The sequence below is a fragment of the Crinia signifera genome, chromosome 19, assembly GCF_055691185.1.
Source record: "Crinia signifera chromosome 19, ASM5569118v1, whole genome shotgun sequence".
Lineage (NCBI taxonomy): Eukaryota > Metazoa > Chordata > Amphibia > Anura > Myobatrachidae > Crinia > Crinia signifera.
This window is the reverse complement of record NC_139226.1, coordinates 122,744,898-122,771,777: the sequence shown is the minus strand read 5'-3', so window position 1 is coordinate 122,771,777 and position 26,880 is coordinate 122,744,898. Positions and strand designations below refer to the sequence as shown.

At 45.7% G+C, this 26,880-nt stretch overlaps 1 protein-coding gene and 1 long non-coding RNA gene across 2 annotated transcripts; one reads left to right on the top strand and one right to left on the bottom strand.

Annotated features, from left to right (window-relative positions):
• Positions 1 to 8,284: 8,284 nt before the first annotated feature.
• On the top strand, positions 8,285 to 11,977 carry LOC146042952 (uncharacterized). Its single transcript, XM_083163248.1, has 6 exons — positions 8,285 to 8,396; positions 8,477 to 9,140; positions 9,523 to 9,777; positions 9,924 to 10,046; positions 10,140 to 10,823; positions 11,627 to 11,977. Exons 2-5 carry the CDS (start codon positions 8,678 to 8,680, stop codon positions 10,820 to 10,822), a joined length of 1,524 nt encoding a protein of 507 aa, XP_083019374.1. The 5' UTR covers positions 8,285 to 8,396; positions 8,477 to 8,677; the 3' UTR covers position 10,823; positions 11,627 to 11,977.
• A 1,005-nt stretch (positions 11,978 to 12,982) lies between these two features.
• On the bottom strand, positions 12,983 to 14,492 carry LOC146042951 (uncharacterized). The gene is made up of 3 exons (XR_014464070.1): positions 14,397 to 14,492; positions 14,124 to 14,261; positions 12,983 to 14,043 (listed from the first exon to the last, which is right to left on the bottom strand). It is a non-coding gene; the product is annotated as an uncharacterized LOC146042951 (long non-coding RNA).
• Between the last annotated feature and the right edge of the window lie 12,388 nt (positions 14,493 to 26,880).

Here is a 26,880-nt window from a genome sequence, read left to right as displayed (position 1 = left end):
CAATCAGCGTGCTGCCAGTGTTTTCACACTAGAAGCGCTTCCGCATAGCCCGGCGGATAGCGCTCGTGATTTTTAATAGACTGCAGGGACCCCCGCTGCCTCCGCCGCCAGATTTGATTAGAGAGAGCGCCGAACGACAGGTACACCCACCCCACCCCAACCCCCCCCCCCCCGGCACCGGGGCGCCCCCAGCCCGACTCGCCTGGGGCGCTCCGGTGCCTTGCACCGGCCCTGATTCCACCTGAGCCCTCCCTCGCATTCTCCACCTTTGAGGTACACACTATCCGCCTCTTCTACCCTATTCACCTCCTTGTGGCTGTAATCTACCGCCCCCCTGGCCCCTGCTCCCCTTTCCTTGATAACTTTGCTGCGTGGCTTCCACACTTTCTTGCCTCTGACCTCCCCTCTATCATCCTCGGTGACTTTAACATTCCTGTTGACATCAATAATGCTGCCTCCTCTAATCTTCTTGACCTTACCACCTCCTTTGGACTTTCTCAATGGACCTCCACCCCCACTCATAATCTCGGACACTCCCTTGACCTAGTCTTCACCCCACGTAATCTCTCTGATTTCTCTAATTCTTCCTTCCCACTCTCTGGCCACAATCTGCTCTCTTTCACCCTCCCATCCTCCCCTCTCCCCTCATTGCCTAGACCCACAGTCACCAGACGTAACCTCGGGTCTCTTGACCCTACTGTCCTATCTTCCCTGGAGACTTTCCTCTCTCCTCTTTCAACCATGACTTGCCCCAACCAGGCTGCCTCTTTCTATTACTCTTCTCTCACCTCTGCTCTCGACTCTGTAGCCCCCCTCCACACTGTCCCCCTCCGACGCTCTAAACCCCAACCCTGGCACAACAAAATAACACGATTCTTGCAAAAATGTGCACGCTCTGCTGAACGCCTCTGGAGGAAATCTCACTCTCTGGCAGACTTCCTCCATTTTCAAGTTTATTCTCTCCTCCTACAGCGCTGCTCTCTCCTCTGCCAAACAATCTTTCTTCAAATCTCTCATCTCTTCCCATTTCTCCAATCCCCGACGTCTCTTTGAAACTTTCAACACTCTACTTCGCCCTGCACCACCCCTCCTCCCTTCATCCCTCACTGCCACTGACTTTGCCTCCTTCTTCCTCTCTAAAATTGAGATAATCCGACATGATATCTCCTCCCATACCCCCTCTGCTGCCCACCCACCCCAATCATCCTCCCCTCCCAACTACCCCACTCTGTCATCCTTCTGCCCTACTACAGCTGAGGAAGTCCGCTCCCTCATCTCATCCTCTCCCCCCTCTACCTGTCCCTTGGACCCTCTCCCCTCCCGTCTCCTCAGTTCCCTCTCCCCCACTGGCTGCTCCCACCTTGCTCACCTCTTTAACCTATCTCTTTCTAGTCTCGCCTATTCTTAAAAAAACAAACCTGGACCCTTTATCTCCCACAAGCTACCGCCCTATCTCTCTTCTCCCATTTGCCTCTAAAATACTAGAACGGCTGGTTTGCAGGCATCTCACCAGCTACTTGTCTGACCACTCCATCCTTGATCCCCTTCACTCTGGCTTTCGCCCACTTCATTCCACTGAGACTGCCCTAGTGAAAGTCACCAATGACCTGCTATCAGCCAAATCCAAGGGTCACTTCTCCCTGCTTATCCTTTTGGACCTATCTGCTGCCTTTGAGACTGTGGATCACACTCTCCTCCTCCACACACTCCAAAACATTGGCCTCTCTGGCACAGTCTTCAACAGGTTTTCCTCTTACCTCTTCAACCGTTCCTTCTCAGTCTCTGCCTCTGGCTCTAACTCACCACCTTCTATCCTTCCTGTTGGGGTCCCTCAGGGTTCCGTCCTTGGCCCCCTTCTGTTCTCTCTGTACACCTCCTCAGGGCCGCCAAGAGAAATCCTGGGCCCCGGTTCAACTTCCTGGGGCCCCCATGGACCTAGCTCCCCGCACACTCTGCGGACCCGTTGTTACGCATGGGTGTGGTATGTGACTCAGACAGTCGGGGATCCTGACAGTCATTATCCCGACATCGGGATCCCGACTGGCCGGAGTCAGACAGCATGGAGAGCGCAAAAAAGCACCTTGTGGGCACGAATTCTATTCTCCCTCTATGGGGGTCGTGGACCCCCACGAGGGAAAATAGCGGGTGGCCGTCGGGCACCCGGCTGTCGGCGTTTTGACAGTAGGGATCCCGATGTCGGGTAAATGACTGTTGGGAACCCGTCCAGCACCCGTTACGCCACTGCACCCATTACTTATTATACCACATGCCATAATGCTCATTACATATTATGCCACACATCATAGTGGGAAGTACACATAATGACATACACCGTAATACCTACTACATATTTTACCACATGCCATAATGCCCATTACATGTTATTCCACACACCGTAATGCTCATTGCAAATTAGTGGATTAACATGCTCATTGCCATGGGATTAACATGCTCTGCCAGGAGTTACATGCTTTTCCAGGTGTTAACATGCTCATTGCCATGGATTTACATGCTCTGACATGGGTTACATGTTTTACCAGGGGTTAACATGCTCGTTGTCATGGAGATACAGTACATGCTCTGCCAGGGGTTAGATGCTGACTTCCAGAGTCGGATGTCAGCCCCAGCAGCATTCAGGGAGGCAGCAGACACAGAGCAACCAGCCACCGACCTTCCACCTTGAAACACAGTGACCTGGACATGGGTGGGGAACCAGGTCTGGGACTGCTGGGCTGGAGACATGGCACTGGCACCTGTTGCTGCAAAATCCCTCACAATCATCTCAAAGTTCTTTACAGTCATCACCAAGGTCTTCTTAATCATTTAAAACTTCTTTACAGTGGTCTCCAAATCCTTCACAATCATCTCCAAGTTCTTTACAGTTGTTTCCAAGGTTCTCCCAATCATTTGCAAACTCTTTACAGTTGTCTTCAAATCCACAGAATATTTCAGTTATTTTTATGTGGGAATGTGGGGAGTGGGGTGGGCTGGATTCTGCACAGTCGGTGGTACTCCCGCGGGAGGTGGCCTCTCTCTGACCCAGCACCCAGGAACTACCTACCCTAAGTATCCTCCTGTCGCCGAGCCACGGTAAACTCCAGAGTTATGCCCTGGAGTCGGAGAATGGAACGATACTCAGAAGGACCTCTGTGATGCTGCTGCCCCCACGCCGGCCCACGTCCACACTCCCAATGCCGCTGCTGAACAGCTGACTCCGGCACACTCAGACCCGGCGCACTCGCCACCAAATAAAAAGAAAAAAACTGTGTGTCCAGACCAGGGCCCCCCTGACAGGCCCGGGTAAACTGTACCTGCTCCCCCCCTCTCTCGGCACCCCTGCACCTCCTCTCTGGGTGCACTCATTAACTCCTTTGGCTTCCAATATCACCTCTATGCGGATGACACCCAAATCAACCTCTCCTCTCCTGATCTGTCCCCCACTGTTTTCTCTCAAGTTTCCAACTGCCTCTCTGCCATCTCCACCTGGATGTCTGAGCGATTTCTGAAGCTGAATATGGACAAAACCAAACTTATTATCTTTCCCCCACCCAGAGCTATGCCCCCTACTAATATCTCTATCACTGTTAACAACACCATCATCTCCCCCGTTCCCCAACTCCGCTGCCTGGGTGTCACTCTTGACTCCTCCCTCTCCTTTGCACCCCACATCCAAGCCCTGGCCCATTCTTGCCGGTTCCAGTTACGCAACACAGACTGCAACTAAGCTGATCATCCACTCACTGGTCATCTCACGGCTCGACTACTGCAATGTTCTCCTCACTGGCCTCGCTCAATCCCAACTGGCTCCTCTCCAATCTGTCCTCAATGCTGCAGCCAGGCTTATCTTCCTCTCCCGCCGCTCTAATTCTGCCACACCCTTTCAACAAAATCTGCACTGGCTTTCATTCCCCTACAGAATCCTCTTCAAACACCTCCCACTCACATACATGGCCATCTCTAATTCCATTGCTCCATATATCTCTAACCTCATCTCCATTCATACACCCTCCTGCCCTCTTTGGTCGGCTGACGACTGTCATCTCTCCTCCACCCTGATCACTGCTTCCCATGCTAGAGTACAGGACTTTGCCCGTGCTGCACCCCTTCAGTGGAACGCACTCCCTCGCTCCATTAGACTCTCCCCGACCTTGCAAAGCTTCAAACGGGCACTGAAAACTCACCTATTCATCAAAGCGTACCCTTCCCCTGCATAAACCAGCTGGTTCTCCGACCCCTTGCCTGTTTACATCCTGCTATCTAACCACCACCCACTCGCTTGCACCTCTTGTAATCTGTCTGTCTCCCCTTCCTACTAGATTGTAAGCTCCTCTGAGCAGGGCCCTCTTCCCTCCTGTTGTCAAAGCCCACTTCTCTTCACATTTCACTCACAGCTCTCCTATACTCCAACACTCAGTGACCATCTTTGTCCGCATACTCCTCTCCATCATTGGCATCAAGCCTCTAGTTGTATGTTGATTGAGTCCTCACTACTTACATTTAAGTTGTAATGTGTATTGATCTGTGGCGCTATTTATTTGTACTGTATTTTTGTTATTTATTCAATGTTATGCCAAGCTTTGTCTCCCTGTATTGTTCCTTTGTACGGCGCTGCAAAACACTTGTGGCGCCTTATAAATAAAATTATAATAATAATAATGTTGCCATTATTATATATGAAATGCGCACAATAGGTTATAGAATTCCATAAATTGCATAGTCTGTGTTTGTGAACAAATATAAGACTATTTTAAACAATATGAGCGAGAGGTTTAGACAGCTAAAAAATTGCACGTCACTTGGGATTTTCAGCTGATAATCATACATGTAATAGGGGTCAGAAGTCACATGTGATCTCCGGGGATTTTTTTAAGTAACAGGAAAGGGCTATTTTTTAGTAAAAGTGTGATTTTTACAAACGGTAAGGTGTGTTTTTTTTTGGGTAAAATACAAATAAAAATGGCATGGGGTCCCCACCCCCCTGAGCATAACCAGCCCCAGGTCTGGTTTCCCACATACGGACGGGGGATGAATTCACTGGGGTTCCCCCGGATTTAAGAAACCAGCACCGGGCACTTGTTTCAAACCAGACTGGTCCTTGTCTAAAAAATATAGGGGACAAAATAATAGAGGTCCTCTGTATTTTGGAACCAGCATCAGGCTCCGAAAGCCAGCGGTGTAATTCCACAGCTGATGGAAACTTTTTATGCAAGGTCCCCCAGCCAAAACATTATCACCCAGACTGGTCAGCCTTCAGCAGGGTCCATGGGGGAGTGGGGACCCCATCCATGGCTGAAGCCCCTGGGCTGATATTTTTGGTGTGAAAATAGAATAAAAAATAACATTAGGTTGTGCTCTCTAACTCCAAGTGAAAGCAGCACCCCCCCCCCCCCCTTAACATTCACACATACTCCCATTCACACATGAAAACATACATATACTCACCTCCCCTGGGTCCCTTGAAGGTCTGTCCTCTTCTCCAGTAGGATCCAGGGGGTTAAAAAAAAAAAATCACTCAGACTTTAATGCATGCTGGGGCTTGTGGTTTTCAGAGTCTCTACATCCGGGGGAGGGTTGATGGGACTTGTAAGTGAAATTGGTGGGAGAAGTTGCAACCAAGTCAGCAAGATTGCCACGCCAATAGCCAACAAGAGTCTTTTACCACTTTGGGGGAAATTTACTAAAGGAAATTTGTAAAAAATGAGTGCATTTGTATCCAGAAATACACTTATTTTTGACATTTACTATCCCGAAAATACGGCAATTCGTAGTCGTATTGATGTTTAGTAAATTTCCCCCTTAAGTATTGGGAGGCCCATTCTGGTACTATAGGGATATAATTAACCAAGATGGCTGTGGCATAATTTATAACCTGAGGCAATGATACAAATCAGCAGACTGAGTATCACATTTGTAGCATTTTGAGTTACATGAATCTCCGGTGGAAGAATAGGGTAGTAGTGAACAGGCCAAAGCCTGAGAAAAAAGTAGGTCATTTGATTATATATTAGAGCTGAGAAAGGCAAGTGGACAAATTTGTAGATTTATCAGGTATAAATCTATCCCGAATGCAATCATGAAAAGGGTCTAATAACAGAACTGACGTAGTCAGAGGCAGAACTCTGGGAGGCAATGGAGTCATCTGCCGCCGGGCTCCTGCTCTCAAGGGGGGCACCTCTCCACCACTGCCAGTTTAAAACCATTAATTGAAAGCCATCAAAATTGCTTCTGTGGCTGACTTCTGAAATGTCTCTCTCTCTCTCTCTGTATATATATATATATATACAGTATATAATATATATTTCATAACAGACTATATATATTTTAATTAACATTGTGGGCCGTATTCAATGTTGTGCGAAAATGGTTATGTTTACGATTTTTCGCACCTTTCTCTTCTTTCGGTACACTGACGCGATTACTAATTTCGATTTTTCGTGTATTCAAAGTTTCGTTTTCGTGGAACGCCTAAATGCGTAAACTAACCAATGAAGTGAAAACTGGGCGTTTCGTTTTCGCTACCCAGCCTCGCCCGTTTACTATATAAGGAAGAGTACTGCGTAGTGTACTGCGTAGTTTACCCTCCATTTTGGAACACTGCGGAGCGCTGATTTGTATCGTGGACTGTGTGCTGGAAAAGCATATCCAAACGAAGGCAGAGCACTGGAATCACTCGCGGTCTTGAGGTTAACCTTTTTTTTAAAACTGAGTGTAATGTAATTGTTTTATTTTGTTTGCAAATGTTTTTTATGATGACAAGTGTGCAGGGATGAATTCCAGTTTTGGGGTGGCCGGTTTGATAGATTTGACAATTCTAAAATGCAATTTTAGAATGTATGTTTTTTGTGAAATTGCGGTTTGCTGTTTTATTGTGCAGGTTTGGGGTGTCCTTTTTTTTGCGCCAAAGATCAGGGTGTGGCTCTTAGCCTACTGTACACTGCTAGTAAGGTTTGTTTGGGGGCTGCAGGGCTGCTGAATGATGTCTTTGGGGTACCATGTGGGGTGAATATTGGCATTGTCCCTGTTTTTTATCCACCACACATCAGGGTGTGGCTCTTAACCTACTGTACTCTGCTTGTAAGGTTTGTTTGGGGGCTGCAGGGCTGCTGAATGATGTCTTTGGGGTACCATGTGGGGTCAATATTGTCATTGTCCCTGTTTTTTATCCACCACACATCAGGGTGTGGCTCTTAACCTACTGTACACTTGTAGTAAGGTTTGTTTGGGGGCTGCAGGGCTGCTGAATGATGTCTTTGGGGTACCATGTGGGGTCAATATTGGCATTGTCCCTGTTTTTTATCCACCACACATCAGGGTGTGGCTCTTAACCTACTGTACACTTGTAGTAAGGTTTGTTTGGGGGCTGCAGGGCTGCTGAATGATGTCTTTGGGGTACCATGTGGGGTCAATATTGGCATTGTCCCTGTTTTTTATCCACCACACATCAGGGTGTGGCTCTTAACCTACTGTACTCTGCTTGTAAGGTTTGTTTGGGGGCTGCAGGGCTGCTGAATGATGTCTTAGGGGTACCTTGTGGGGTCAATATTGGCATTGTCCCTGTTTTTTTGCCACCACACATCAGGGTGTGGCTCTTAACCTACTGTACACTTGTAGTAAGGTTTGTTTGGGGGCTGCAGGGCTGCTGAATGATGTCTTTGGGGTACCATGTGGGGTCAATATTGGCATTGTCCCTGTTTTTTTGCCACCACACATCAGGGTGTGGCTCTTAACCTACTGTACACTTGTAGTAAGGTTTGTTTGGGGGCTGCAGAGCTGCTGAATGATGTCTTTGGGGTACCATGTGGGGTCAATATTGGCATTGTCCCTGTTTTTTTTCCAACAAACATTAGTGTGATAAGTTGAGATTGAACATATTTCACTTTCATTCATAGAAATGTTGAGGAACTCTCAAAGACATTTCAATGAGCAGGAAGCACATTCGGATGATTCCCGGAGGTTATCCAATGAGTCAGGGCAAGACACAGAGGAAAACAATGTGCCCGGTCCAAGCACAAAAGAATGCAACAAATTAAGGAAGTCCAAAAGAAAGGTAATGTTCTCCTCAATTTGTACCACCCCACTATTGCATTCACATGCACTGTCCATTAAATGTATTTAATTAATTTTCATTTTCTTATAGGCATGTCACAATTGTTGTCCGACTTTACCTGTTATTTTACATTGATTTTATATTTATTGTTTCAATGGCTGCATGTGTACATTATTTACGCAGACTTCAAGAATGAGAAGCCCTAATCTTTATGAAAATTCGACATCTAAAGGAATCGCTAGGAAGATTTGATAATGCTTGGGAGGACAGTGAAGAATTTAGATTGTGGCGATCAAAAATATCATCATCTCGCCGAAAGGAAAATACTTCTGCAAATTCTCAAACCAAAGTAAGTTAAATACTGTATACTTCTTGTTTTTATTTCAAAAGAATGATGCTAATATTTTGGCTTTGTATCTTTTTTATTAGCAAAATGAAGAAACCCATTCTCGTAGGCATGATACAACTGTTCGACACAGGCGTCAAGAAGATGGTCACCAACATGAAATACGTTGTACAGAACCACAAGCTCCAAGGCATACAGGCAATCGTGATAATGATGGAAATTCAGATGCAGGTGGATCACATAATTCTCCCGGAGATGGATCTGCAGAAGAAAACTGCAAGAAGATGCAGAGAGGAATCCGTTTCAATGAGTCAGAAAGCTTTGCCTTAGTTGATTTAGTTGATCGTTACTCTGACATGCTATTCGGGCCAAGGGCACAAACTACTGCTCCTAGACAAAAAAGAAAAATATGGAACACAATTGCTGAGAAAGTAACATCGATTTCTGGAATACGCAGGGATGCAAAGCATTGCATGAAGAGATATAACGACTGCCGTCGTCAAACTAAAAAAAAATTAGGAATTCAACGAAGGCACGAAATGGGGACCGGTGGAGGGCCGGAACTGAAAGTGAATTGGCTTTCATGGGAGGAAGTTATAAAAAAAAGATTAAACCCAATCATGGTTACAGGCGTAGCAGGCAGAATTGACTCCAGACGTCAGGGAGATTTTGTGCACGAAGAGGAGCCTTCCAGAAGGAAAAGAGGATCTGTAATGAAAGACAGAAACAATAAAAGAAGGCAAATAGGTAAATACAATTTTATTTTACACTTCAAGTTTCAGGTATGACCCAAACACTCTGGTCTGAGATGAAACTTGATCGAAACTGAGGTTTAAGCCAAATTCTCAAGTATGTATGGCTGCCCATTGTGTGCTGCCACACGCTATACTGCGTCAATGTCACCTGGAAAGCTATTCGTCTGCAGGTTATTTTCGCAGATGAACAGCATTTATGATGGCGTTACAAAGTGCTCGGCTATGCAACGCTGTCGACACACTATACTTTGTTGATGGGTGGTGTTTTGAACTACTAGCAAAAAAAATCAGTGCTTATTGACCTGATATTGTTACATAATAATTTCATAAGTATTTCTTCTAAATGATAATGATTTTTTAAATTATATTTGCAGATGATCGTCCAGTTATTGGTCAAAGCATTTGTAATGAAACAGCTGTAACAGCACTTCAAAAGAACGCCTTTACACCCAGTAGAACCCAAGAAATGCTAAGCATACCAAGTTGTTTTTTAAGTTCAGCGGAGACTACTTTCCAGGGTTTTGAAGCAAGTTTACCTGAAAAACAAACATCATCAAGAGATTTGCATCAAACTAAATCACGAGGAAACAGTGTTGATTCAGTAGAAAATGCACCAACACCGACTGAAGGTACAATATTTATTTTTCCACAGTTGAATGTCCATGGTGTACATATATATATATATATATATATATATATATATATATATATATATATATATATATATATATATATATATATATTGAAACAACTCAATTTATAATTTTATTTATAGATGACAATCCAATGAACATTGCAGGAATGTCCTCCTGTATTGATCCATGTTTTAGTCCAGATTTGATCGGAAATAATTCCAATGAAGAGAATGATGAGCATCAAGCAGCTTCTACACCAATTGGTAATTAGTGTTTTGATAAATAACATTCATCTAAAAAACTCTTAAATTACTTATTAAACCATATAACTGTAATTTGTTTAACTTTATTCACAGCAAGACAGCCAAGGGTGCAAGTAACAACTAGCAAAGAGATTCCAGATGCAGAATATCAGCACATCCTTGCTCTCTCTGATCAAATGCAGGATCAACACAAATCATTCCACACTCTTTTACAGCAAAGTATGGGTAGCCTGGAAACTTCATTCACAGAATTAATTACCACAGTGCAAGAGAATGAAGTTAACCGTCAAAAAGACAACAAAGCATCTCAGGATATTATGATAATCATGGCGACTGCGCTTAACAAATTAGTAGAAAACACATCATGTCAAGCAAGTAGTCTAATGCTAATTTCAGAGGCAAATCAACATTCTGCAACATATTTGAATGTGATGGCAGAATGCCAACGTCAGACAGCATCAAGTTCTGTTTTGATTGCCACATCTTTAAAATTGATTGTTGAGAACATGGCCAATAAAGCTCAACGTAGATCGGATTCACACCATGCTCAAACAAGTCATCAACAGTTAGAACGAAAGACCACTGCCCTTACAGCAGGTTCAGCAACCTATTCATATTCACAAATGTATACGGGGTTTCCAGGAATGTTGCCACCGGGCCGTTATCCTCCAACAGCAACAGTATCTGGGCAACCAATACAATCACCTTCCACGACTGAGAAGCTGGCTTCAAAGATCGCTGAAAATGAAGAGGAGTGTATTACACCACCAGAATAGGGTAACATTTTTGTCCATCTAATTTTTATAAAAATATCCTTTTGAGCACTTCCCATTCCATCACGGCAGTGCCCTTTGTGCGAGTTCTCACCCACATCCCATAATGGAATGTAGGTGAGAAGAAGTACAGGGTACTGCCATGTTGGGATGTGTTAATGGCCTTTTCAGCTGTATCTGCTTGTACCCACACTTCCCATTCCATCACGGCAGTGCCCTTTGTGCGAGTTCTCACCCACATCCCATAATGGAATGTAGGTGAGAAGAAGTACAGGGTACTGCCATGTTGGGATGTGTTAATGGCCTTTTCAGCTGTATCTGCTTGTACCCACACTTCCCATTCCATCACGGCAGTGCCCTTTGTGCGAGTTCTCACCCACATCCCATAATGGAATGTAGGTGAGAAGAAGTACAGGGTACTGCCATGTTGGGATGTGTTAATGGCCTTTTCAGCTGTATCTGCTTGTACCCACACTTCCCATTCCATCACGGCAGTGCCCTTTGTGCGAGTTCTCACCCACATCCCATAATGGAATGTAGGTGAGAAGAAGTACAGGGTACTGCCATGTTGGGATGTGTTAATGGCCTTTTCAGCTGTATCTGCTTGTACCCACACTTCCCATTCCATCACGGCAGTGCCCTTTGTGCGAGTTCTCACCCACATCCCATAATGGAATGTAGGTGAGAAGAAGTACAGGGTACTGCCATGTTGGGATGTGTTAATGGCCTTTTCAGCTGTATCTGCTTGTACTCACTTTTTACCCACACAACAGCAATTTGTTTAACGCTTTATCAATATCATTTCAGATGTCCATTTGAGGAATTGTGAAGAAAACAAGAATTTCTTTCAAAGTTTAACCAGTTTTAATTTTATTTTTTCTGGAACAAAATTTGTTTTAAAATCTCTTTGACTTTTTCAAAATTTGGGTTCGATGGTCCGCTTTGAACTGCAGTACAATGTTGAGGTTCATTTCAATATTCTGAAGACAACACCCTTTAAAGACAGAAGAAGTTCGCAAATGTTAGAATTTTTTACGAAATAACAGCATTTATAAAAAATAATCGTAATAATGTTAAATTTTCTGTCAACAAGCAGAAATATGAGTACGCTTGAAAAGTTTAATGTCTGGCTACAATAGTAATGTGCATGTGATATCGCTTATAGGAGATACCTCATTTTAGAGTGACAGAATAAAAAAAAGCTTGTTCAGCATCATCAGTTACTCAGGATGACCAACTTGCACTATTGGAAATATCTTTACAGCCACCAGCGTACAAGTTTTTTTTTTTAATAAAAAAAAAATCAGGAAATATGGTTTGGTTTTGTTCAGATGTGCGAAAAGAACGATTGCTACATTTGCAATGAGTGTTGGTGAATGACAGAATATACTTGGAGCAGATAAGATGGATAAATAATAATACAGATGTTTAGGTGGCACAGGAAAATTAGTGTGCAGTGTAACTAGGTTATCCTTGATTATGCCCCCAGCATGCGCAATGCTTTAACCAGTGCATAATAAAATGCAAAGGTTGCCACAAGATCACATGTCTGCAGATGTGTATTTGTAAATATTGTACTACCTACATAGCTACATATCAGAGACCCATACTTTAATTGGGCATGTGCTAACAACAGAGAAAGGTAATATCTATGGGAGTGTGGGTTTGTGGACATTTCCAGATTACCTTGCCTGGAACTAGAGGTTACAAATCTAATTTAAATAACAGCAGCCTACATTTTCAGAAGATTTTCCAGGCCACCCCTTTGGACAAAGTTTAATTTCAAGAATAAAATATAGATAAATGAATCACGTTTTGCCAAAATGTCATCCGTAAATCAAGTTATATGGTAAGGAAGAATATTAACCTCTGTTTCCTGACATTTTTTAAGAACGGAAGCGCACACACTTTACAGGGGGGCAGGGGTTCAGATTAGCATACTCACCAATTTCATCAGCAGAGGAGCAGATAATCCCACCGTCAACAGATCCATCCGTAAAGGTGAGCAGGCAGAAGGGTCATAACTGAGCAGGTCCGGCAGCCACACAGCACATCCTGCAAGGGAAAACAGACGTGGGGCACAGGTTATTGACTGTTTGGATGGGTAGGAGTCTTGACACCGGATTCCCATGCGCACTGAGCGCACACACTTTACAGGGGGGCAGGGGTTCAGATTAGCATACTCACCAATTTCATCAGCAGAGGAGCAGATAATCCCACCGTCAACAGATCCATCCGTAAAGGTGAGCAGGCAGAAGGGTCATAACTGAGCAGGTCCGGCAGCCACACAGCACATCCTGCAAGGGAAAACAGACGGGGGGCACAGGTTATTGACTGTTTGGATGGGTAGGAGTCTTGACACCGGATTCCCATGCGCACTGAGCGCACACACTTTACAGGGGGGCAGGGGTTCAGATTAGCATACTCACCAATTTCATCAGCAGAGGAGCAGATAATCCCACCGTCAACAGATCCATCCGTAAAGGTGAGCAGGCAGAAGGGTCATAACTGAGCAGGTCCGGCAGCCACACAGCACATCCTGCAAGGGAAAACAGACGGGGGGCACAGGTTATTGACTGTTTGGATGGGTAGGAGTCTTGACACCGGATTCCCATGCGCACTGAGCGCACACACTTTACAGGGGGGCAGGGGTTCAGATTAGCATACTCACCAATTTCATCAGCAGAGGAGCAGATAATCCCACCGTCAACAGATCCATCCGTAAAGGTGAGCAGGCAGAAGGGTCATAACTGAGCAGGTCCGGCAGCCACACAGCACATCCTGCAAGGGAAAACAGACGGGGGGCACAGGTTATTGACTGTTTGGATGGGTAGGAGTCTTGACACCGGATTCCCATGCGCACTGAGCGCACACACTTTACAGGGGGGCAGGGGTTCAGATTAGCATACTCACCAATTTCATCAGCAGAGGAGCAGATAATCCCACCGTCAACAGATCCATCCGTAAAGGTGAGCAGGCAGAAGGGTCATAACTGAGCAGGTCCGGCAGCCACACAGCACATCCTGCAAGGGAAAACAGACGGGGGGCACAGGTTATTGACTGTTTGGATGGGTAGGAGTCTTGACACCGGAATCCCCTACACAGTTTTGGAATATGGCTAACTCACCAGATTAGACGGAGATGAGATCACTCATCCAAGGTAACCAGGCTTCCACAGAAACATCCTTAAAAGCAGACAATAGAAAGGGATAACCACCAACAACCTGTATGGAAAGTATGTGAAAATGTAAAACAGGACATATGAATTTTCAATCAACAAAAATGTAAATAGATCACATCTCACCTGCATAATGAACAATCTTTTGAAATTTATTATCACTTTAGAGGACTTTTAAATAAAACTTCCAAACACGAAACAGTAATAACAGCAACTGGGCAAACAAACTCAATGAACTGTAATGAACTCCATCAAGAACAAACTCTGTAAAATAAAAGGTAAATAACATTTATGTAGATAAATGATATATTTATATATATATATCTATATATATATATATATAGATATATAGATATATATGTGTGTGTGTTTGTGTACAGATGATTTGTATATACTCACATGAGAAGAAGGTGTCAATAAGATGCCTTCTGGTCTCTGCTCCTTCGTCCATACCCACAGATAATACCGAAGAAAGATCCCCATCCTGGCTAACACCAGCATGAATATTCACCGGCAAACATCTTGCGACACAGATATTATGCAGAATGCAACAGGCATTAATAATGCCGCAAACTTTTCCCGGTGAATATAAGAGGGTCCCGCCGGAGATATCTAAACACCTGAACCGGCTCTTAAGTACACCGAAGGTCCTTTCAATTACACCCCTCGATGCAATGTGAACCTCCTGGTATCTTCTTTCGGCATCACCTACAGGATCAGGTAATGGGGTCAACAGCCAAGGTTTATTCGGATAACCCGCATCACCTAAAAGGGATAATTGAAAAGGTATTAGACTTTTTTAATTACAGTAGCAACTTAAAAAAAATAATGAAAACTTACATACCCAACAGCCAGCCATCTGGCATTCGACCTTCCTCAAAGTCCAGGAATAGAGATGACTGGCTTAAAACGAAGGAGTCGTGGGTCGACCCAGGGAAACCCACACAAATGTCCAATAATCTCATTGTGGAATCACACACCATCTGTACATTGAGGGAATGGAAGTGTTTTCGATTCCGATAACATTCTTCCGATTCCCTCGGAGGTGTGAGTCGCACATGGGTGCAGTCTATCGCGCCCAACACATTGGGGAATTTCCATTTTTGAAAGAAACCAAATTTGATCTCATTCCATTCGCTGTCAGTGTCTGGGAATTTTATAACCTGGGTCGTTAATTTACGGAAAGCTTTTATGACCTGGGACAAACAGCGTGACATTGTTGGCTGAGAAAAACCGCATGTCTGGGACAAAGTAGGCTGGAAGGTGCCTGACGCAAAAAATTGCAATGCAGCCAGTAGTTTCTGGAAACCACTGACTGCATGATTTGACCGTACCCGAGGTTCCAGGTCAGCTTCCAACAGATCATACAGCGAATAGATATCCTGAGACGATAAGCGAAAGGTACCTATCACTTCCGCCTCAGAGAGACCGTCCAGTACACGCCTAGTACGATACTGGCGTGGACGTGGAATTGAAACACGCACTGACTCACCAAATGTAGACAGATGCTGACCACGATGCTGACATCCACGCCCCTGACCATGATGCTGATATCCACGTGCCAGGCGACGACGTTTGCATCGCAGCATGTATGTCGATAGGACCATGAACATCACAATCAAGTCAGCAAAATACTCCATTATTGTAGGCAGTGATTGAAAAATAATTATTTCTTCTCCAAAAACGCAAATTGCCCTAAAAAAACGCTTCCAAATACAGCTGACTGCAATAAGCTGCTACTCCCTGAAGTCCCAAACGTAGGAGTGAGGCACTGTGAGGGGTGAACAGCATCTTGGGAAAAAATAACATGTGCTTTACCAATGCATGATGGGAAATCAAGTGTATTAATAACAATTTATATATGCCCCTTCTTAGGAAAACAGCAACTAATAAAGAGGCAAACATTTCTCCAACAAGAATGTTTAGGTTCCGGAGGTTAAAAGGAGGCATCACTCAATAAAAATTTGTATTCGTGACCCATTGGGCGTCGAAATGAAAATGGAGAAACGGATCAAACATGTGCAGATAACAATTTCGTCATCTCACGATTGAATACATTTGTGCGAAAAAGCGAAAAAATCTATAAAAAAAACCACGAAATGTAAGGGTTTGACCAAGCGAAATAAGCGAAACGCAAGCGAAACTTAAAACTTTCGCATGCGTGAAAAATCACAACATTGAATACACGAAGTCTTTTCGTCGCGAAAAAACGAAATTTTTTAGAGAAAAAATGGATTTCGCAAGGGATTGAATACGGCCCTGTGTGTGTGTGGGGGGGGGCACCAATATTCATCTTGCCTCCGGGGAACTGGGACAAACTTACGCCACTGGACGTAGTATTGGGCCTGACAAAAAGAAAGGGAAAGCTGCCAAAGGGGGATATTGCCCCCTGGCCTCCTGGAATGTGAGAGGCCTCCTTGCAGAACCACAGATCAGTCTACACACCACAGCTACTCCATGCATTTGGAAAAGAGTCTTGTCCATTTTGAAATTCAGGATAAGCAATAAAAGAAAGGTAAAGAAATGTATGTGCGTTTAGTCCAAATATGTGCCTCAACATATCAGGTTATTCTAGTTTTTGTATATAGTAATGGGTAATAATGATGGAATTTCCCGATCATGCATATGACGAACATTTTTGAGATTACTTCCCTCTAGAAATTCTTTTTCAAGAGACGAATTTGCATACATGTCTCATTCACATATCTAGTCTATTATATAGCTAATGTGAGCCATTTAAGAATATCCATTAGTTTTAGTTTGCTGTTATTTATTCAATCCCCAATTTTCTGTTCTATTTTTAAAATAAAAATGTAAAATGCACAGCACCCACCACCAAGGGGTGCTGTGCATAGCATGGGGCTTCAGCACTGGATGGGTGAAGCCTGGGAGAGGACAACTTTAGTGGGGTGTACCCACTCCCCCGGCCTGACCAGCCAGGATGATAATGTTTTAGCTGGGGGACCTTGCGTAAGAAATGTCCCCCAGCTGTGGCATTACAACATTAGCTGTTCCAAAACACAGGGCCCCCTATTTTTTTTGTCTACTGTATTTTTGGAACAGGACCGATCCAAGAGACCGGTGCGGGTTTCTTAAATACGGGGTAACCCCACAATTTTCCCCTCATATTTGGGAAACCAGGACCTGCTCAAGGAGCCCATGGCTTGTTATGCTCATGAGTGGGGACCCCAAGCCATTTTTTTCATTTTTTTTTAATAAAACACATTACCATGTCTCAAAAATCGCACATGTTCTCAAAATCGCACATTTTCATAACTAAAAATCACACCATATCGCAGCATATCACATTTTTTGGCCGCAAATTTGCATCTCATTAAATAGTCGATTTTTTATCAAAATTCCAGATTTCGTAAAATGCGATAATGTGCGATTTTAGAACCTTACCGAAAACCGCATCTCATTAAATGTCACCCAATATTGTATTTCAAACAGACTTTTTGCCGGGTGCACACACCCAACATTGCGGACGGTGGGCGGGGGGCCACGAGCATTGCCCATGGGAACGGCCAGCATTTCATGGGTGTTCCTATGAAAACACTGGGTGTTCGCATGAAAATCGCCGGGGATGTCAGCTGCCCGCCCAGTTTCTCCCGAATGTGCACGCATATATAAGTGACCTGAAAATCACTTTAGATATTTATTTATTATTTATTTATTAACAGTTTCTTATATAGCGCACACATATTCCGCAGCGCTTTACAAAGTTTAGTTGAACATTTACATCAGTCCCTGCCCCAGTGGAGCTTACAATCTATATTCCCTACCGCATGTACACGTGCACACAGGCATTCTAGGGTTAATGTTTTGCTGGGAGCCAATTAACCTACCAGTATATTTTTGGATTGTGGGAGGAAACCGAAGTACCCAGAGGAAACCCACGCAAGTACGGGGAGAATATACAAACTGCACACAGTTGTGCCATGTTGGGTATCGTACCCATGACCTCAGTGCTGTGAGGCAGTAATGCCCAACCATCATCCGTGCATGCACGCACTACATCTTTCGATGTTTGGAGACCAATAAAAGATATGAGAGTTTCCCCCTGGCCTGCGAATCTTATTTAAAAAAAAAACCCTGCTGTAATATTTCCCGGTGCCCTGCCCAATGCCCAGCAATGGGTTAAAAAAAAATGGGCAGGGCACCTGAAAAGGATACAGCGGTTTTTAAAAATAAAAGCCATTACTGGGCTGGCCTGGCACTGGGCAGGGGCCGTGCCCAGCAATGGCTTTTATTTAAAAAAAAAAAAAGGCTGTAAACTTTCCCAGTGCCCTGCCCAGTGGCCTACAGGGCTTGTAGGGCACTGGGCAAGGCACTGAGAGAGATTGCAGCCTTTTTTTTTTTTAAATAAAAGCCATTGCTGGGCACTGGGCAGGACACCGAGAAAGATTACAGCCTTTTTTTTTTTTTTTATAAAAGCCATTGCTGGGCACGGCACTGGGAAAGATTACAGACTTTTTTTTTTTTTTTTATAAATGCCTCCAATCTAGGACCACCCATTACCATATTTCTAGATTCGCCTATGGAAATGTTGTTTTTGAAAGTGCAAGCCTTTAGCAAGATATGGTATAATGCAACAGCAAAAGGATTTTTTGTATCCAAGAAATTGTGAACCAAAGTTGGTATAGTAGATAGAGATATGACTTAGGGTTCCTGGCTCATAAATCTTTGGTGGGTTAGCAGTCCCACTCAGCTGTATCAGGGTCCGCCCACAGTAAAGATGCCGGATCAGAAGAACTGGTGCCAGATAGCGTTATGTCTTACACGTTTCTCCGCCTAATAAACCGTCAGCGGCTTCATCAGAGACAATATATGGTGTACTCGCAAGGGTGCGAATTCGCATCTGATCAAGTCAATCAGAATAACCCCCTATATCTCATCGCAGGCTGCTTTAAATGTTCATAGCAAAGATATATCTAACATCAGTTTTTACAATTATGCTATCAACCTGGCACCCACAGACCAGGGGTGCTGAGGATAGCCCCTGGCTTCAGTCCTGGCTAGGGGTGATTGAGGGGGGGGGGGGGGGGGCTATTTATTTGTGGGCAGCCCCACTCCCCAAGGGACCTGGCCAGTGGTAATGCTTTTTATATATTAAGTGTCCCTCGCTGTGGCATTACCACGGTGGCTGTTGGAGGCCGGTGCTGGTTTTGAAAATATGGGGGACCACTGGTCTTTTTGTCTCCTGTATTTTTGGAACCAGGACTGGCTCAAAGAGCCCAGGGCTGGTTATGCTCAGGAGGGGTTGTAGCAATCCCCGTGTAACGAATGTAAAAGATGGCACCTGAGTCTGGATATGATGAAGTCAGCAGGTTCTGAGGTCTTCATGGCCCTTTCAGTGAAGAGATCCTATGGATGGAGATGAAACACCCCGGGAGAGGCCCACAAAGGAGTAACACGTTTAGCAGCGACAAATATTTATTTAAGGACAGAAGGACTGGTCGCTGCAATGCATTTACACACATGTACGAATAGCAAGAAAAAGGTTCAATAATTAAAGCAGTAAATAATCAATGACCACATTAAAGAGAGAACAATTACGCAATAAATGACATCACAGCAATAGCAATATGAAAGAGCAGAACATTTAAAGAGAATGATTTTACGTCACTAAGACACTTACTGCACATGTGACACTGTACCACAAACTGTCCACCAGGTGGCTAGCTAACCTGTATACTGTATTTAGCTCCAACTACTGTCCCGGATGACACAGTCACTGGCTTAGGAAAGTGGTCCCATGACAACAGGTCCTCAGAAAGTAGAAAATTAAGTCCCTATGCTAGCGTGCACGCTACTCTATACTCCACTGGGGAAACGGTCCTCTTATCAGAGGGGCAGGCAACTTCCCACTTTCACTGGGCAACCTCCTGTTTTTCACTTAGGACAAGCTGCAGGGTTGAATCTGCAGATTTGGCCCTGTACAGAGGGTGATCACAGAGATTCATCTATCCCGGCCTTTATACCGCCCTTGAGCAGAGCGCTGGAGGTTACTGTGTCTGGGGGTAATGAGGATCCCCCTAAGGGTCACTGGGGTTGGATGGGAGGGCAGTCTCGGTATGGCAGCCAGTTGTGGGGTAAGTGGGGTCATAGGGGTGCCCCTCGTACTGCCGGCCACCTGGGGTGGGGCAAACCCTGCGTACCTGATTTGTCTGCTGCAGGTGCCGGCTCCAGCCAGTAGCGGTCCTGCGGGCTTCTCCACTGGGCGGGCTCCTGTCCCTGGGGGTACTGCTCCACTTGGGCCTCGTACAGAGGCCCTCTCCTGGTGCTGCTGCAGGTTCTGTGTTGCTGGACCCCCGGCGAGCCTTCAGTCTGCCACATGCGGCGATGCCGACGTTCCAGCCTGGCCTGTCAATCACCGCCTCAGGTGTTCCCCAGCGGAAGCAGAGATGCGGCAGTCAAAGGCTTTTCTCCAGCTCCTGGCGCTGGTCTCTGGCTGCACCCTGCGCCTGTCACTCACAGGTCCCGGCTTGTCTCCGCAGCTCTCTGGGGGGTTTGCGCAGGCCGCTGCCATCCTGCTGTATGTGCTGCTCGCCGACGTCAGCCTCTCTTTTCCTCTTCGGCTCCCGCTGGCTTCTCCTTAGCTCTCGCTCCACATGCGCCTTCCTTGTCTACCTGCACGTAGGGACTCGCTCCTGCTGCCTACGCTTCACAGCCCATTGTTCCCGATGACCCTTCACCTCCCCCTTCCCAATGCGGGATCGGCCATTCAGGATGGAGACTGGGGGTGACATTCTATGGAATGAGAGTTGTGTTTTTTGGCAAGTATTACTCCAAAAAACGGCTAATTCGCATTTTTCCGTGAAATCGCATATTTAATCTGATGCGAAAAGGTCCTTAAATCGCATATTTTGTGCGATAAGTAATGCGTACTGAAAGTGCGGCAAAAATGCGCACTTTTATCGCATCCAGATGTTCCAATAGAAAAGTATACAAATCGCTTATTTAATGGAATGGGATTTCGCAATTCGCACTTTTAAGGTGTCTAATAATCGCTATTTATTTAGACCAGGTTCTGTTGGGCGATTTGGCCCAGAACTCAATTTGTTCAAGTGCACACATGGTTAATGTCATAACAGGTGTCCTTAATTTCACTCACAAACACTCCTACATATACCCCCACATCATTAAGGACACCTGTGAGGGTTTTAGGCATGGAGATTGTGCAGAGTGGATTTGTGTTGCTCATTTTGGATTTGGCCCATTTGGAGGAGCTGGGCAGGAGGGAGGAAGCTGCACACCAGAACCAGGTACCACCCCAAATAGTGCGTACCCCACGTATGTATCGTGCTAGGCTGTACCTGGACTCCCTCTCGGATCAACAGGTTGTGGGGATGTTTAGGCTAAACCGCAATAACTTGTTGAACTTATATGAGCAGGTGAGAGATGATTTGGACCCTTTTGGGGGGGCAGCTATGCAGTGTCTGGGCTGCAGAAATTAATGTGTACCCTCTACTATTTGGCCACTGGCTCCACTCAGTCCGTGACCTCATGGTCCTTGGGGGTATCACAAGCCACTTTCTCAAAGCATTTTACTCAAGTGTTACTTGCTTTAAAGAAGTTGTGGCGGACATACATCAGATTCCCCAGTTCTGAGCAGGAGTGGCAGGACCACAAGGTTGCTTTCTATAGACTCTCAGCATTCCCTCACGTGCTGGGAGCTATAGACTGCACAAACATTGGGATTAGGGCACCGCACGTGCGGGGCCACATCTATGTCAATAGGCGTGGGCGGCACTCCTGAACGTGAAGGTTGTATGTGATGCTCATCTCAAAATCCTAAGTGTGGTTGCAGTCTTCCCTGGGAACTGCCATGACGCCTATATTCTGAGACACTCCGGCCTCTGGAACCGATTTACCCAACAACAAGTGCCAGAGGGCTGGCTACTTGGTAAGTACATTTTTACATATTACCCTCTCTATTCGTATTTGTACCTGCTGAAATGTGTGTGTGTTTCAATTTTCACCAGCCTACTACTCTTGTCCAAGTAAATACTATTTGCCCACTGCACATACCTTACCATGTAAGGCAATAACTTACTTTCTTTGGTTTAGGTGACTCAGAATATGGGTGTCTTTCCTGGCTCATGACACCTTTGCGCACTCCCGATGGCCCTGCACAGCACCGGTATAATGAAGCCAATATTGCAACCCGCAATGTGGTGGAGCGTACGTTTGGAGTGTTGAAAAGTAGATTCCGGTGTTTGGACCGGTCATCTGGTTTGCTGCTTTACCACCCTGCAAAAGTAGTGATGATCGTCCAGGCTTGCTGCATGTTACACAACATAGCCCTATACCAACCAGCCTATGTGGAGTAGGATCATGCAGCAGTCGTGCAGAAAGCCCAACCTACCACACCTCGGGTAGTGAGGGGTACGCAGAGGGGGAATCTGGTGCATACAGACATCATCAGGCACTACTTTTCTGGTAAGCACATGTGCCCTCTATTCCTACATGTACCTTTGCTGGAAGTGAACTCACCTACATTACGTTTGTCGCTAACATCTTTTTGCCCCCACATTTAGCCCAATAGACACAGTCCAAGGGTACAGTTGGTGGTGCAGACCTATCCCTTGCTGTAAAAAACCTTGTAAGTATATTAACAACATGTATGTGATTTTTATGCAATCAACTATGGCTCACCTGTTGTTGTGGAACTACATGGGCCAGCATGCCCTGACACACTGTAAGCATGACAGCTCAAACATGACTGCCACAGCTTGCTGAAATATGTAGTTCCACAACCTCGGACGGGCCAGATTTGAGACAACAGCATCTTCCACCAATACCTTGCCCATATATCATTACATTATGGAACAGATCACACAACAAATGTTTGAAGAATAACACACAGACAAAATGGTTTGCGTTGTGACATTTTTACTACAGTATATTATGTCATACATAACCTGCATTTGGCAGTCGCAAACAATAGAAATGTGTATTAATGTAACAAAAATTCAAGCATAGTACATGCATTATCAATTTATTTTATGTAAAATATTTTTTTTTCCCTCCATCAGGCCGCGCACTACCACCTCTTCACCCTGCGCACACGCCACCCCGGGTCCTAATACTCCGACGGGGTGGGGAAGTTGGTGAGCCACTTACTGGTGTGCTAGATACACTACTAATTGTAGATGTAGTTGCACCTATGACACCTGACACCTCCATTTGATGGATTTGTGCCTGCATAGCGATCAACGCATTGGTCTGCGCAGTACACGATTGACTAATTGAATGAATACTTTGTGCAAGGCTGCCAATATGGATATTCTGCTCCCTTACAGCAGATCTAAGTTCAGCAAGACGGGTGTCTATGCTATTTGCCATACGCACCTGAGTGCCTACACCAACCCGTACACTCCTAGACAATTTTCTCAACTGTAGAAAGGTGTCACGCATGTACCCTCTTAATGTTGCCCATTTTCAGACTTTGGGAGGTCATAAATTCTAGTTGTTTGTCCTTGAAATGTACCAAGGAGGTAGCTACTTGGGCAGCAGAAGCAGCTGTAGGGAGAGTATTTCTGGGTGGGGGTGGGTTTGGAGTCACCCCACTTGGTGGAAGATCACTCTGTGATGATGTGTTTTTTTCCTCCTCAGCCGCAAACGTGTCCACTGGTTCCAGAATTATCTATATGTCATCCACCGGCATATCAGAGGATTCTGTGGATTGTTGTCCTGGTTGTACAGTACCTGTGGATACAGAGGAAGAGGTAAGTACAGATGCATACAGGGGCGGATCCAGGAGAAAATGACAGGGGGGGCACCATGACAGGGGGGATGGGAGTGAGCGGTGTCAGTAGTGCCAGTGTGCATTCTCAGAGAGTGAAGCAAGATAGAGAGGAGAGCAGAGAGAGAGGGAAGGAATGGGATTAGAAATAGGCCCTGACATTTTAAGTCCATAGGCCCACTGTGAAGTGAAAAGGGAAGGAAGCAGTGGTGTGCGCGCCGAAGGCGCGTTGATTTTTTTTAAAAAGGGGGCGTGGTCATTCCAAAGGGGGCGTGTCCTTGAGTGTAGTGTACCACACCATATACCACTTTTACACATTATGCAACAAAATAGTGGACCCTATTATACTTGCCGATTACACATGATGCCAAAAAGAATGAGACAAAATTTCCATAATGCCACATGGATTAAGCCAAAATTCAGATAACGCCACATGGATTAAGCCATAGTATAGATAATGATGTATAAATAGGGACATTGCGCGCCGTCGGCGAGCCAAAAATGTACACAGTAATGCCCATTACACATAATGTCACACACCGTAATACCAATTAAATATAATTTCACACACTGTAATGGCCATTACACCTAATGCCAAGAAAGTAATGCCCATAAAACACAATGCCATACGTTGTGATGCCCATTAAACATAATGCCACTACCAAAATGCCCATTAAACATAATAATGCCTATTACATATTATACCATTTAATTGCTGCTTACCTACATACTTATTGTCAGAGGAATATCACTTGTTGCCAGGGGTTACATGCTTCTTGCCAGGGGTTTTATTCTTGTTGCCATGCCATGGGATTGATATATTTTTTTTGCCAGGGGGGAGCCAGGGTGCATGCTTGTGAAGGGTTCTATTTAAATAGCGCGCCAGCGCTACCCAAATCCACACTTCCGGGTAGCGCTGGCCGCACTCTTCTGTTCTGACAAACACTAGAGGTATAGCAGTACCTCTAGTGTCTGTCTCCTATAAGGCGGCGGCAGTGGTGTAGCTAGGTGCCACGGTGCCCGAAGCAAGGGCATGTTTCGCGTCCCCCCCTCCCTCTCAATTTGTAGTAGGTGAGGCTCCTGCTCAGTTAAAAGAGGGCATGCACCAACATTATACCACACACCGTAATGCCCATTGCACATTTTAGTGAACTTTGTAATTCCATTTACACATAAGTCCCCTTCCGACGGTGCTGCCCTCGGTCGCCCGGTGCCCACACCGGGCAACTGCACCCCCCGCAGTGCCCTCGGGTCCCCCCCACCCCCCTCGAGCGGGAGGCGGACAGTTTTGCGTCCGCCTCGCCGCCCGGATACTGAGCCGCGCGTGCGTGGGGGACGCACGCGCGTCTCAGTCAGATGGCGATCAGTCAGATGGCGATTCGCCAGCAACACTAAGGCCGGCTCCATCTGTAAGTGCCACTTACCTTCATGCTCGATGCCAAGGGGCTTCATGCTCGATGCCAAGGGGCTTCATGCTCGACTGAATCTGCTTGGGTGCAGCAGGGTGGGAGGGTGCTTGCAGCAGGGTGGGTGCAGTAGGGTGGGAGGGTTGTGTGTGCACCCCCCCGCCTGTGCTGACAGCCAGCCATCCCCCCCGCCCCGCTCCGCTCGCCCGCGTCTCCCCGCTCGCCCGCTCGCCCGCTCCACAGTGTGCCCGGCCGGGAGAGAAATGTGTATGTAAAATTCATATCTCCTGCTGGACCGCTAGCCAATAGGCGCTCGCGTTCCAGCAGCCGCCAGTTGATTGGCTGCTTGACCACAAGCGCCCATTGGCTAGCGGTCCAGCAGGAGAAGTGAATTTGGTACTTGTTTCCTAGCACGGCCACAACGATCATGATCGTGGGCATCGTGAGGAAAAATCGGGGGCATCGCGATTTCCCCATAGGGAACAATGTTAAGTGCCTCAATTTAGCCGCGATGGCCCCGATTTCCCATAGGAAACAATGTTAAATGGGTCAATTTACCCAAATCATCATAGGGAACAATGTTAAATGTGCCATAAACCCCCCAAAACACCCCTGAACAGTGAAATGTCCCCCCAAAAGTATTTTACGCCACCCCACGATCAACCCGAACCCGAAGCGTGGCGAGCGCAGCGAGCCCGCGAGGGGCGGCGGTACGCGTCCTCCGACCTTTTCATACCCCCACTATCCAGGTCGGCGTGGAGTTGAGAATAGAATAGTGTGGCGAGCGCAGCGAGCCACCGAGCCCGAAGCGTGGCGAGCGGACGCGGATACCTTCACAGGTAAACGCGTCCCTTCGCGGGCTTCACAGGTATCCGCGTGCGCTCGCCACGCTTCGGGCTCGGTGGCTCGCTGCGCTCGCCACACTATTCTATTCTCAACTCCACGCCGACGTGGATAGTGGGGGTATGAAAAGGTCGGAGGGCGCGTACCGCCGCCCCTCGCGGGCTCGCTGCGCTCGCCACGCTTCGGGTTCGCGTTGATCGTGGGGTGGCGTAAAGTACTGATAAAGCAGATATTTATCTGATAAGATTAGATATGATTGATAACCCAAACCTGTATATATTTACTTTATTACCTTTAAATATAACGGCAACGCTGAAATGATTGCACACCCACACAACCTTGTTATAAAATGTATGGCAATGCTTTACTTAAAGAATAGCTTCATTACAGGTATTTGCAAATGCAGACTAACACAAGAATCATAAAATTGATTAGCTAATACTTAAACAGTAATTCTAAATCAAATCAAAATGGACACCTTTCAAGGACAGTGATCAGCCATGATTAAACCTCCTTCATAATTACCTCCAGCCCCCCGTGCTTGCTGGTTCTTCCTCAACTGCATCCCCTCCTTCTATCACTCTGATATTTAAACCTTCATCACATTAATTAATTAATTACTCATAAGCATTGAGTCTTATTGGCAAGCTCTGCTTTCAATCATGATGTCATAATTAACCCAACACCCAACTTCAGTGGCCTTGTGGGTCTACGCATGTGTGGTCTTGTTCCCATATTATTCAGTTTGTGGAGACTAGCTTTCTGTCCTTGTACATTATACTGTCAACATCACATTCTTAAGCTTCTAAAACCAAAAACAATTCTCTATAAGAAATCACTCTTACAGCACTGTTCTGAATGATCAGCCATTTTATAATATTAT